The 14,067-nt window shown below is 38.0% G+C and overlaps 2 protein-coding genes across 4 annotated transcripts; both read left to right on the forward strand.

Moving 5' to 3' along the window:
* The first annotated feature begins 1,093 nt into the window (after window positions 1–1,093).
* On the forward strand, window positions 1,094–8,180 carry LOC125194601 (protein NETWORKED 1A-like). Of its 3 annotated transcripts, XM_089056269.1 has the most exons (6): window positions 1,094–1,236; window positions 1,371–1,550; window positions 2,336–2,408; window positions 2,504–2,672; window positions 2,853–6,841; window positions 6,946–8,180. In XM_089056269.1, the coding sequence occupies exons 4-6, from the start codon at window positions 2,570–2,572 to the stop codon at window positions 8,080–8,082; spliced, it is 5,229 nt and encodes a 1,742-aa protein (XP_088912395.1). In that variant the 5' UTR covers window positions 1,094–1,236; window positions 1,371–1,550; window positions 2,336–2,408; window positions 2,504–2,569; the 3' UTR covers window positions 8,083–8,180. The 3 variants fall into 3 exon arrangements, with proteins under 3 accessions (XP_088912395.1, XP_047948813.2, XP_088912396.1); XM_048092856.2 differs by lacking the exon at window positions 1,094–1,236 and having other exon boundaries at window positions 1,249–1,505; XM_089056270.1 differs by lacking the exons at window positions 1,094–1,236; window positions 2,336–2,408 and having other exon boundaries at window positions 1,249–1,550.
* Window positions 8,181–12,245: 4,065 nt separating this feature from the next.
* Window positions 12,246–14,037, forward strand: LOC125201255 (protein IQ-DOMAIN 19-like). The gene is made up of 4 exons (XM_048099293.2): window positions 12,246–12,859; window positions 12,942–13,136; window positions 13,210–13,716; window positions 13,809–14,037. Exons 1-4 carry the CDS (start codon window positions 12,593–12,595, stop codon window positions 13,827–13,829), a joined length of 990 nt encoding a protein of 329 aa, XP_047955250.2. The 5' UTR covers window positions 12,246–12,592; the 3' UTR covers window positions 13,830–14,037.
* Window positions 14,038–14,067: the final 30 nt, after the last annotated feature.

The following is a 14,067-nucleotide window of genomic DNA, read 5'->3' on the forward strand; positions in this document are numbered from 1 at the left end:
ATATTCTGAAATCTACAAAAGTTTATAATTTGTGTTTCAAGAGATCATATGTATTTTAATTGTAATAGTAATGATTTAGAAAAATTTACTAAATATGATCAAGTAAATCTTTTCCCTTTATCAGATGTGACAAATATATGTTTATTTTCATAAAGGTAATACTTTTTAATTCATATGTTCAATTATTTAACTCTTTAACACCACTTGATAATCATCAAAATAAATATGGAAATATTAGTATAAAGTTTATTGTACACAGAGATAGTATAGTGTAAGTAAATATTTTTAAATTAAAATAATGAATCGGGTAAACCTTGATATTTTGATACACTCCATAGTAACATATAACTACTATTTGGAATAATTAATACTCCATTGTCTCATAATAAGAGTCACACTTTGCCATTTTGATCGAGTGATTCGAGTCGAATTTATTTACTAGAATTTATACTTATCTTCCAGTTAGAAATAATAACTTGTAGTAAAACTGATAGTCAATTTTCTCCCTCAATAATTAACGTTTTCATTTCATTTACAGAATGTGAATGATGGAAGACAGTTATCCTATCTTTGTCATAGCATGCTTGTTTTCTTTTTCACACTATTTGTATCATAGCTTTTTGTATTATGCGTATTCCTCCATCTTAGTAACAGTTAGTATTTTCAATAATATAAATATAGCCATATAATTTTTTACTACATTTTTTTTCGAAGGATTGTTACCATTTTTTAGACAGATAACTATATAGTCACTTTCAAGTTTCAACGGATAATTAGTAAATACTGAATACTGATATTGATTTCTCAACACCTATTTTTGAGGAAATACAGATACTACATAAATGCCGATTATATTGTTATTATTGCTCGTAAACGCAATTAATTACACAACTTTCAAAATCTGGGCATCTTATAGTTACTTCTACATAAAGAAAAGTGATTTTGATTTATATCAGGATATATAAATGATATTCGTATGAACTCCACCTTACAAAATGTAAGGACTAAAAACAAACGCATATTCTATCTATTTGATTCGAAAAATAAAACAAAGTCGCCCCATTTCATTAGCAAAGAAAAAAAAGAAAAAAAATACTTATACAAATAATATTTAAAGATATAATTAAAGAGAGTAGTGTGAGTGATGAATACTCGCCATTTTCTCTACCCAATAAAGTGGTGACATGAAACTCCACGCATAATATATCCGTTGTCAAAATCTTCTTAAATCATAATGTAACGCTGATTTTTCTCATTTCTTTTCTAAAATCTCATAAACCTTAAAGACGCGTATACATACACACAATTTCAATCTGTATGTATAGTTTCATAGTTTCCATAAAAGTTTTTTCACCACTCTCCTTTTACAGACTTCTGTCACACTGACAAAGCACCAAAGACTGATAATGCTGATGACCCTTCAAAGATAAAGAGAGAGAAAGGGGAGACTCACAGAGAATAATGTCTCAGAATTTGTTGAAAGAGAGAGAAGCTATGGGGTGAATGTGAGAATCTAGCGCCTGCTGCTGATCAAGTTTCTCAGTTTTTTTGTGAGTCTTTTTTTTGGGTAGTTGTAAAAATTTGATCTTTGTTTTATTTTGTATGGATATTAGTTGAAAGATTCAATCTTGGAGTTTTCTGAGAGGCCCATTTTCATGAATGGCTTCATATTGTGCTTGGCGGCTCTGATTTTTTGTTTTATTTTTATCATTTAAATGCTTTCTGCTACTGTAATAAATTTTGTGTAGTTTGTTTAGGAAGTTGTTGATCTGTGTTGTCAGGGAAAACGTGTGTCAATTTGCAGTAATAGTGAAGCTCATTGCAATGAAAGCCATTTGCTTTATTAGAACATTTCTTCAAATTGAGTTTTGAGTTCAACAAATTTTTTATTCTAAAACTGCACATTGCTGGTTAACAGTTTCTTTCACAGCAATACCCAAATTTTACTAAACTAGAAAGTTGCTTGGCCACTTTAGCTCTGTAGCTTCATGAATATCAGTTGTTTTGTGTTCCAAAAAACTTATCTTTTTCATGATGAAATATCCAAATTCACAGCCCTTGATGTTAAATTTCTCACAACGATTTTGCTATGAGAACTTTACTTTTAATCCTGGAATTATTAATTGGGTTTTGACATTTGTTGCGTAGGAAGTGGTTTTAGTTATTATGATCTTAGGCATATTCTTTCTACCTAATTTTGCAATTAATTTTCTTATATTTGTACTTGTTCTTTTACTTTATTTGATCTTTATATGTATAAAGTTTTCACATATAGTTTGCTTTATGCATGTGAGGCCTGAAATATAAATATATCATATTTATTTCATTGGCTCAGGATTTCTTCCACTAAATTTGCTTAGAGCTCACTGTAGTGAACTGCATTTTGTTTACCAGTTCTGATCAAGAAGGTAAACCATATGCCCTTGCTCGAAAAAGTCCTGCATCTTGTGAAGTCATAGTTAAAATTTTGGTTTTTTACTGTCTGCCATTTTTGGGATTGCAGAGCCTAACATACAAGGATCAATTTTTTGAGGCTGAACTAGCACATTATTTGCTCGTAGCCAGAGTTATGGCAGCGTTATCACATTCAGAATCGAGGCGGTTATATTCTTGGTGGTGGGATAGCCACAACAGCCCTAAGAACTCTAAATGGCTCCATGACAATCTAACAGGTTCATTTTTCTGCTATGAATGTTTGTGAGTTTAGTTTTAAACTTCTTCTATCTGATTGATAGGAAGATCCAGTTTCCTATATAAGTATCAATGTGATATACATCTTCACTAGATTGATGCTTTTGCTTGCTATTTTCTTCTCTTTTGTATATGCTGACCTATGTTTCATGATATATCAGATATTGATTCCAAAGTAAAATTTATGATCAAGCTACTTGAAGAGGATGCGGATTCATTCGCTAGAAGGGCTGAGATGTACTACAAGAAACGGCCCGAGTTGATGAAATTAGTTGAGGAATTCTACAGGGCATATCGTGCACTAGCTGAAAGATACAATCACGCAACAGGGGAGTTGCGCCATGCCCATCGGACCTTAGCAAAGGCGTTTCCTGACCAAGTACCTGTCGATATGGTTGAAGATTCGCCTTCAAAACCTCCTCGCACACCAGAAACAAGAATAGTCCGTGCATTGTTTGGCTCAGGTGACTTGCATGGGCTTAAAGATGATCAACTAGGGGGAGACGAAGAAGATTCAAACTCTATTGAAAGGACCCCGGTTTTTCATGCTCAAGTGCTGAAATTTTCAAACGAAAATCATGAGGCCGTGAAGGAGGCTGGAAGAGCTGGAGAAGCTGAAAGTGAAGTCGAGAGCTTGAGACGTGCACTTGCTGATATCCGAGCTGAAAAGGAGAGTGTCCTTGTCCAGTATCAACGGTGTCTGGCAGAGCTATCCAGTGTCGAGGTAGAGCTCAACAATGCCAAGGATGACTCTATCGAGCTCAATGAGAGAGCTAGCAGAGCTGAGATAGAAGTTCAGACGTTGAAGGAAGCTCTTGTTCAGTTAGAGGCCGAGAATAATGCTGGGCTCATTAAACACAACGAGTACTTGGAGAAGATAGCAAATTTGGAAGAGAATCGCAGGGAATTGAAAGACGAAATATGTAGATTGGAGCGTGAAAACGAAGAAGATTATAAACAATGTCTTGAGAAGATATCAGTTCTCGAGAATCTGATCACCATTCTTGAAAATGAGGCTCGACTGCTCAAGAAACAAGCAGAGTCAGCTGAAACCCAAGTCTCCGAGCTTCAACAGTCCCTTGCAGATCTCAACAAGGAGAAAGAAGCATCTGCACTCCGCTACAAATGCTGCTTGGAGACAATTTCCAAGCTCGAGAAGGACTTGACGTGTGCGAAAGAGGAAGTCAAGCGCCTTAACAATGATGTTTTGATTGGAAATCTGAAGCTGAGGACTGCTGAAGACAAGTCTTTGCTATTGGAGATGTCGAACCTTTCGCTGCAAACAGAGGCTGAGAAACTGGAAAAGAAGATTGCTGCCAAGGATCAAGAGCTTTCACGGAAGCAGGAGGAGTTGGAGAGCCTCCAAACGTGCCTGCAAGATGAACACTCGCGTCGTGCAAAAGTTGAGGCCACTCTTCAGGACCTGCATTCTCAATCTCGAGATGATCAGAGAGCTCTTAAGCTTGAGCTGGAAAACGTGCTCCACACGCTCAAGGACTTGGAAGCAAGCAAAGTAGGACTTGAAGAAGAGATTTGTCAGGTTCGGGAAGAGAATCAAAGCCTGAGTGGAGCAAACTCATCTTCGGTGGAGAAAATGCAAAATGAAATCCTTACCTTGAGAGAGATCAAGGAGAGACTCGAGAAAGAAGTTTCACGCCACAGCGACCTAAGTAATTCCCTCGAGCAGGAGATAACGCGTATGGAAGAGGAAATCGAAGGGCTGAATAGGAGCTATCAGGCTTTAGTCGAACAAGTAGAAGCAGCAGGTCTGAGCAAAAACTGTGTAACGAGTTCGATAAAGAGCTTGCAGAATGAGAACTCAATGCTGAGGGAGATGAATGAGGAGGTGAGTAACGAGAGACAAATCCTGTCGAGTAAGCTGGAGAGCATGCAGGAACTTTTGGATAAAAAGGTGGTCCTAGAAAGCTCGATCTCGTGCTTGCAGAGTGAGCTGGAGGGCTCACGAGAAACGGTTAAAGCATTGCAGGAATCTTGCCGGTTTCTCCAAGAAGAAAAGGCCACATTCATGTCCGAGAAAGCTTCTCTTCTTTCTCAGTTGAAGGCTACGACCGATAATATGCACAACCTGTTGGAAAGAAATGCTGTTGTTGAGAATACCCTCTGCAATGCAAGAGGTGAACTTGAAGGTTTGAGGGAGAAATCCAAGGGATTGGAAGAAATGTGTGAATTGCTTAAGAATGAAAGGTCTCATCTTTTGGAGGAAAGGATTAGCTTGGCGACCAGGTTGGAAAACGTTGAGAGAAGACTAGAAACCTTAGAGAAGAAATATACCGGGCTTGAAGACAAATGCATGAGCCTCGAGAGAGAAAAGGAGGGAGTTCACTGTCAAGTCGAAGAACTCAAAATATCGTTGTTTATGGAGAAGCAAGAACGAAGTTCCTCCCAGCTTCAGAGTGACACTAGATTGGCTGGACTAGAAGACCAGATTCATTTCCTGAAACAAGAAAATAGCTGGAAAAATAAGGAATACGAAGAGGAACTCGAGAAATCACTTAAAGCTCAGTTTGAGATATCCGTCTTGCACAAATTTATGAAAGATATGGAAGAGAAGAACTGCTCTCTCATCATTGAGTGCCAAAAACACGTTGAGGCATCCAAATTGGCGGAGAAATTGATCTCGGAGCTGGAGAGTGAGAGCCTTGAGCAGCAAGTAGAAGCTGAAGTCTTGTTGGATGAAATCGAGAGACTCAGATTGAGCATTCACCAGGTTTTCAGGGCGCTTGAAGCTGATCCGGACTGTCATCCCGAGGATAAGATGGAGAACACCGTGCACCATATTATCGAAACTATTGAAGATATGAAAAGTTCCATATCAAGCCACGAGGATGAAAAGCAGCTGCTCTTGGTTGAGAACTCTGTTCTCCTGACCCTCCTCAAGCAGTTAGAATCCAAGGGGATGGAATTCGAGTTGCAGAGGAAGACCTTAGAGCAGGAGTTCAAAACCATGAGCGCTATGGCAGAAACTGAAAACGAAAAACTCCAAGAGCTGAACGGAATATTAAAATCCGATGTGTGTGAGAGTCGTCAGCATGCTGCTATGCTTGAAGTTGAATTGGAGAGTCTTACTATCAAACAAGCCGATTTGCATAAATCATACAACACTTTAGAGGCGGCATACTTGCAAGTAAGCCGGGATAATACAAATTTACTGAACAAGTTTTCTGTTCTAAAGGAGGAGAAACAAAAGGTAGATCAGCATAGCAATGCTGCTCTACTTGAATGCCTAGCAACTGCTAACGAATCAGTCGTTTTTAGGAGCTTCATTGAGGAGAAGTCTTCACACGTAAAATCACTCCTCAGTGATCTGAGGAGACAGCATCAGATCAACTGTGGCTTTGAAAGGGAAATGTCTGCATTGGTAGAGAAGCTGGAGCTGCAAAAGGCAGAAAACCAACTCTTGAAAGATGCTGTCCAAAAGTTGGAAGGAGAGATGCAAGGGATGAGAGAATACAATGTTGAGATGAAGGAGGAGATTATGAGTGGTAAACAGACTTTGCTTCAAACAGAGGGGAAGCTCTTGGATGCAGAAACGAGGCTTCAAAGTGTCGAAAAGTTTAATCTGGAATTGTGTACAACGGTCGATGAGCTGAAAACGGATATCCTAGAGTCAGTGCAGATGAAGGAGACTCTTGAGAAGGACATTATCCGGCTGTCCGAAGCTAATACAGCCCAGAGGGAGGAAATGAAGAGCCTTAATGTGCTGAAGATGAACGTTGAGAGCGAGCTTTCCCAACTCCGGGAGCAGATGGAAGAGAAAACTGTTAGAGAACAGGCTTTGTGTTCAGATCTCAAGGAGAAGAGCAACGAGTTTGAACTCTGGGAAGCAGAAGCTACGGTATTTTACTTTGACCTTCAGATCTCTTCTATCCGTGAAGTTCTGTTCAAGAACAAGCTGCAGGAGCTTAGTGGAGTATGCCAGAAACTTGAGAATGAGAATGCTTCAAAAACATCTCAAGTTGAGCAAATGAAAGGGGAGATTAGCTCGATGGAGAATGAAATTGGCGGGTTGAAATCGCAGCTGCATGCATACGATCCAGTCATATCTGCTCTAAGAGAGGATATAATGCTTCTTGAGCATAATGCTCTTCTTCAGACAAAGCTCAAAGCATCCCGTGACCATGAGCCAGAGGTAACAAACACACTCTCTCTTGTTAGTAGATCAATTCATTTCTAGTTTTTTATAATTTGGATCTTGCCCTATATGCTTGTGAATAATACATTTGCATCTTTTAGATTCTCGAAGTCGTTGGAGATGACTCCGAAGTAGCTGTGGAAGACTCATCCCTTGTCAGCTTACAGAGCTTGCAGATGAGAGTAAACGCGGTTGGGAAGTTGATGGAAGAGATGAACAAACCGGTAGCCCCCAGAAGATCAATCTCGAAAAGCAATGCAGTGGATGAGACAGAGCAGGTGAAGTCGCGTCGTTTCTTGGGCAGGGATAAGTATGAGCACAGCCGGAGGAAAGGACATGGAACCGAGACATGCAACACTCCCAAGTTGCAGAAGATAAAAACGAAAGCCTGTGAAGCAAAGAACGGAATGCTAATAAAAGACATTCCACTCGATCAAGTGACGAGCAGCTCGCTCAAAGGGATCCGCAAGAAAGGTAGTGGCAGGGTAGACGATCAGATGCTCGAGCTGTGGGAGACTGCTGAGGACCTAACAATAGGAGAGTCGCTTAGGAGGTCGTTTAAGATAACTGACAAGGACATAGTGTACGATGAGTTTGAGAACGTGAGACGTCTCTCTGATCCCCCCTTCACGGATTCAGACGTGGAGAAGGAGCTTCGCGTGGATAAGTGGGAGGTCTCGAGAAGCAGCAGCAGTTCTGAGCTGAACCGAGAAATGAGTGGTAGGAGAGTCTTGGAGAGGCTCGCCTCTGATGCCCAGAAACTCGAGAGCCTTCAGATGACAGTGCTAAACCTGAGAGGCAAGCTGGAGACAAACAGAAAGGGTTATAGAAAGGTCAAGAACGTTGATCTTGAAACAGTTCAAGAACAGCTGGTGGAAGCAGAGGAAACAGTGGCGAGTCTAGTGGATTTGAACGGCCGGCTTGTTAGGAGCATTGAAGAATGCCATTCCCCGGACAGGAAGAAAGAGGGTGTGAAGACGCGGAGAAGGAAGGTGGCAGAGCAGGCGCGAAAGGGGTCTGAGAGGATCGGAAGGCTGCAGCTGGAGCTTCAGAAGATACAGTACATGTTGTTGAAGATGGAGGATGAGAAGAAGAGGAACAAGTTTCTCAAGAGCAAAACTGTCATTCTGAGAGACTTCATCATCTACAACGGGAGGAAAAGCAGCGGGAGACGCAAGAAGGGCCCTCTGTGTGGGTGTTTTAGGCCTTCAGGTAGTAGGAATGGAAGCAGCCCTTAATATGTATGTGTATCATCCCTTTGATTAGTTGGAGGAAATGTGTAGATGGAACTCTAAGGATTAGGTGTTGTCTAATTTTGAATAAACTGTTTCTGCTACACAGATATGTGTGAGTACCATTATATGCAAGATTATGTGTGATATATAAGTTTAAAACAAGTAACAAGATTTGAGTTTCAGTATGGCCAAAACTTGAACCACAATAAATAAAGCGAGTAAGCATTAAAATAAAATAAAAATGCTACAAGATGTGAATGAACAGATGGATTAGAAATCATAAATATTTTTATGGTGTGTGATTTGTTCAAATTGCATTTTGTGTTTATTAGAAGAATAAAAAATAAGGTAGCAGTAATATTATCAACTATTGAAGCCCAGGCCAGGATAACAGTGGACCAATACGGCTACAGTAGTTGGGCCTATTATAATAAATAATTAGCCCGACCTATTTGAATAGCAAGCCTTAGATTATGTTGAAAATGGGCTTTAATTTTAATAGTATCAGCCGTTTATACCAAGGTGAAGGTATATTCACTTTCAATTAGTATAAGATATGAATTTAAACAAATTATGAACAAATGCCATATAATTAACGAAAAAGATAAATAATGAAATATATACAAACTATTAATTTTTTTAAAAAAATAATGCATTATGAATGATTGAAATTTGACCAATTGTATCTCAACCTAGGCGAAACTACGAAAATGGCCATACGCATTGTTAAACATTATGGGCCTATCATTTATCTGCGGGTGTCAGAAATGGCCATACGCATAGTAGCAAGCAACACCCGAATACAGATCCCTAAATCGACAAGCAGACATAATCAAGATTGTAATTAAATGAAAACAAACCATGTCGGTGCTATTCAGTCAGTTCGATTAGGTTTAAATTGAACCCAAGTCATCGCTTCTATAAGCATTTTTTCAATTTTTTTATTAAAATTATTATATCGGGGCTGGGTATGGGTACAAGGAAGGGCGTAGGGTATTTGAATTTTTAATTACTAGCTTAAGACATAAATTAAAATTAAATCTAATTTTAATGCTAAATTAAAACTTCGGTTAATGTCGATTGTTTAGGTTTAACCGATTGGTAATTGGTTACCGATCACATCCCTAACCAATAAACGGGACTGAACCATGGGGGGCTTAAATTTCAGTTATTGAAAAATCGTCGAAAACCGTATAATCAACACCCATATGTGATGCAAATCGTAGTCACAAATAAAGTGCATTAAAAAATCAACAGAAATTAAATAATTGACGAGCGGATAATACGTATATTCCAACCATGCAAAGTGGGTATCAAATTTCAAGCTAAAGAATGCAATGAATAAATTTAAACTAATTAACTTGTCATTAACACCATCCCACAAGAGTATGCATTTTTAGTTGGATACGAGTTTTAATTTACAGTTGATAAGTAAGAGAGGGATAAGAAGAAAAAAATATCCCACAAGAGTATACATTTTTAGTTGGATACAAGTTTTAATTTACAGTTGATAAAATAAGAGAGGAGTAAGAAGGAAAAAATAATTAAAATATTGTTAGTGGAGAATACATGGGTCTCACTTCATGTGAGAGAAAAAAGTTTCCAACATTAGAAGATGCGTACTCTTGTTGTATTGAGTAAAAAGAAAAGAGTGCATATTCTCGTGGAACCGAGTGAGTAATATGATATAAAATGCTGAGAGGACGTCTGCTGCATATGAACATAGAGGGAAAACAATGAACCTAGTTTTTATCATAATTAATACTACCAATTTATAGCCCTTAGATTATCATGATCATATTAAAAATATTGGACTACCACGTTACAAACTTCTTAAGTGTATGGCTCTTTATGTGGCTCAATAAAATGATCAAAATTAAATTTTGGTCTATGGGCGCCAAAGTGTATTAAATTGTTATGGACTTAAAGCGTAGATGTCTGTTAGAGTTTAGCAATATTAAGCATTTTTTGAGTATTTGTATATGTAAAAACTCTTTAACTATTTTTACCAATGAGTGAGAATGAATATTTTGTCGCAATTTATTTTGCTTGTGAATTTCAACATAGTGTACAAAATGTCAACATATTGTAAGATTTTAAGATTTTGATGTCAACACATTGTCAATACAGCGTCAACCGTCGATACTGTGTTGATATTGTCTACACTTGGATCACCCCCAAAAAAACGTCTCTCTTATAGTGGGATAGCATTTATAGAGTTCCCACTTAAAACTCATCTCATTCTAGATCAACTACGTTCATAATTACTGGGTCGATTTCAATACAATAAAGTTTAATTAATGATATAGTAATAATCTTCAATAGCTTATTCCGAAAATCCAATTGTCAAAGAGTAAATTATTGAATTTAGACGCTAGAGCGGCTTCCTAAAGACAAACAGTCAAGTCAAAGGGGGAAGCATTCAAACAATCCATGTGATGCACAACCAATCATAATTATATTTATATAATCCTTAATTCCAACATCTAAAACATTAGTACAATATTAATAACAGATAACTTTATTATTAAGTGATCATGTTACGTACAAAAACATTAATTTTTTTTTGTAAACAATTCGAGTCTAATTGAAAACATATAGAAAAATTATTTTAGCCATTAATTACGACTCATCAAAATATCAAATTTCACATATATATAGATGAGATATCAACGTCGTGAGTTGACAATTAATGTACCCGAGTTTGAGATATATGAATATTGATAATGTTATATAAATTAAATCAACAAAAAAATTAATTTCATGAGTAACATCAAAGTGAAATTGAAAATTATTCGAGTTCAAATAATGTCGGAAATTAATTTCACGACATAATTCAATTGACTAATTTACAGCTTTAATTATAGTTGGCCATGATTTAATAATTTGCCACCAAATATTACACATATCTTGGTTTCGTATCAGTTGTGTTGATAAAATAAATGCATGTACGTGAAGCATAAATGCATGTATCAGTATGAAAGAGCACTAATAAACAGAAATAGATAGGATAGTTAATAGGGTTGAGCAAGTAGTGCTATTAAAAGAGTAATTTAGAGCACCACAGCTGGGCATTGTAGATGTGACCATGTGCTAGATCCCATAAAAACCACTCTTCCCAATACATATACCTAATTTTAATCTAATTTTTTGCCCCACTAATTTTGTTATGTTTGTTGGTCACCATACTTTAATAAAATTCATATTATATAAATTCATAATATGAGTACTATTTATTTCTCTACTTTGTATTTTAATCCAATTTTAAATTCAGGTATCAATAATGATACTATTGAAAAGTTCCTCCCATTACAAAATATTCTAGGAAATACACTGTTGGATCTTCAACATTTTCATAAAATATGTCTAAAATTAAAATGAAGTCAAAGCTAATGATATTTTGGCAACTAACCACGTACTAATAGATTAAATTATGCAAAATGATCACGTGTGTGAATTTATGAGTAAGTCTTACAAATGAAGGATTGTTCAGAGAATGATAAAATAATCTGAAAGAGGAATGTAGAGAAAGGGCTATAGTACTAGCAAGAAGCAATCATAAATCTATAATTCTATATAATTGAAGCTTTACAAATAAATATTTTCATATCTTTTACATCTAGAATATAGCTATATCTAGATTCTTGTCACACCAGCGCGAAGAGAGAAAGAGGAAGTAACATGGAAGAATCACCTTTAGCAATAAAGTGAATGAAATAAGGTTGGGTAAGATTCCATTCACCCCACATGCACAAAAGTGCATAACAAAGTAAATTCATAAAAGCAAAAACACAACTACAAGAAATGAATATAATGATCGAAACCATCTCACAAATTTTAATGTGGGATGAAAATCAGTTGTCTTGACATGAGTATTCTACACGGATTAACCATGTTCTGATCTGTCCCACCAATTTTTCACATGCTTTCTCATCACTATAGTCTTCCTTCCAAATCCACACTTTTCTTTTATTCAATCATATGATATCCCAACTAATCATTTTCATTATAAGAGGAGCGTGTTAGGATAACGTGGCCCCCTCCAAATTCTTAAATTTAGACTCTTTAATATACTATCTTGCAAATTAAGCATAGGATGAGAGATCACAAGAAAAGAGGAAAGAAGTTTAAGAGTACATAGGAATATATAAGGGGTTCACAAGAGAGTGGATTAGCCTTAATTAATTGGCTTAGTCAATCACATTATCTATATTATTAAAGAGAGTTGAAGAATAGGCCTGTTTCCTCTCTGTTTCTTACATACCATTATTGCAATGATACCTATTTTACAGTTGATAAAGATTGAAAGTGCAATAGAGTTGTAAATGTAAAAGTACATCAACCATAAAGGCTAGCAATTATTTCTTGAAAGCTACTAATCATCATATATGTGTAGTTCAGAGAGGGAGAAAAGGTTGAAGAAGAAAACATGCTAAGCTAAGCCATTTCCTTCATATCATCTGTTGCTTTCCTTTGTATTGTCTGAAGAGATTCAGACAGCGAAAGGAGAGAAATGGGGAAAACAGGGCGATGGCTAAGAAACATCTTGACCGGGAAGAAAGAAAAGGTGAAAGAGAAAGAAAAGGAGCAAACCGAGCACCGCCCCCAAACTCCCACCACCCCAAAGGAGAAGCGCCGCTGGAGCTTCCGCCGCTCCTCCGCCACAGCCCCTCCCAAGCCCGTAGATATCCACATCGAAACCGAACCCTCGCCCGCCCCGGCCTCCCTTCATAAGGCCGCCGCGGCTACCAAGATCCAAGCTGTTTTTCGCGCGTATTTGGTGCGTCTCCTTTCTTCCTCTTCAGATCAAACAAATCGAGCTCGAACATACTAACACTTCACTTGATCTGAGTGAGTTTCAGGCAAGAAAAGCTCTGAATGCGTTGAAAGGATTGGTGAAGCTGCAGGCCTTGGTGAGAGGCCATTTGGTGAGGAAGCAAGCCACGGCCACGCTGCGGTGTATGCAGGCCTTGGTCGCGGTGCAGGCCCGAGCCCGAGCCCACCGCTTGAATCACACAAAATCCACCCATGAAAATTTGTTTAGGCATTCCAATCAAGTAAATGTTTTACTTCCTTTTACTTTCTTCATCATCATACTGTTTTATTGACAAATGAATATTGATGATGCAGGATTTGGGGGCGGAGGAGAATGTGAAGATCGTGGAGATGGATCTAGGCGAGTACAAGGCGGCAACAAGAGGCCGAAACAGCTACTCGCAACAAGAGACGGCTGAGGAGTACTCGTTGGAGAGCAGTCCGCAGTGCTACTCAGCAGTGGTGTCGAAAGCCGACCGCGCCAGGCTCCCATTCTCGTACCCGAAGGCAGAGTCCGTCTACAACGACTACCCCAATTACATGGCCAATACGCAGTCGTCGAGGGCTAAAGTCCGGTCCCACAGCGCCCCAAAGCAGCGGCCTCCCGAGATGCTCCTAGACAGGCGCCGCCCCTCCATAGAGGGCCGGAACGTGCCTAGGGCGGTCCGGATGCAGAGGTCGTCCTCCCACGTCGTCGCGCACTATCCTTGGTCAGTCAAGCTTGATAGATCAGCTGTTTCGCTCAAGGAGAGTGAGTGTGGATCATCTACCACTCTGCTTTCTAATAACACCAACTATTGTAGATCCTTGGTTGGATTTGAGGTCACTCACTTTTCTTAACCTCTTCTTCTTTTCCTTTTTACTTGTGTTTTTGTAAATTTGATGATGAGTGATTTGATTTGATTTTGATTAAGGTGCAAGGAGGGAGGTTTTGAACTGCTGACAGAGGAGGAGTAATTAATCATCAGACTTGATATATAGTGTAACGTGTTTGATTTGGTTTTGGTTTAACTTTTTTTCTTGGTTTCGAGATTTTGATCATATTTCTTGGTTCCAAGATTTGTAATTTCCATTCTAGTGTAAACACTTTGCTTAATCTGTTGATATATGTGAATGTGGAGCAGTTAATTGCATTTTTTTGTATTGCTTTAGTCCTCACATTGTACTAGTGAT

Source organism: Salvia hispanica, chromosome 4 (genome assembly GCF_029641045.1).
Source record: "Salvia hispanica isolate PSC_SH4W2 chromosome 4, Shi_PSC_v1, whole genome shotgun sequence".
Classification (NCBI taxonomy): Eukaryota; Viridiplantae; Streptophyta; class Magnoliopsida; order Lamiales; family Lamiaceae; genus Salvia; species Salvia hispanica.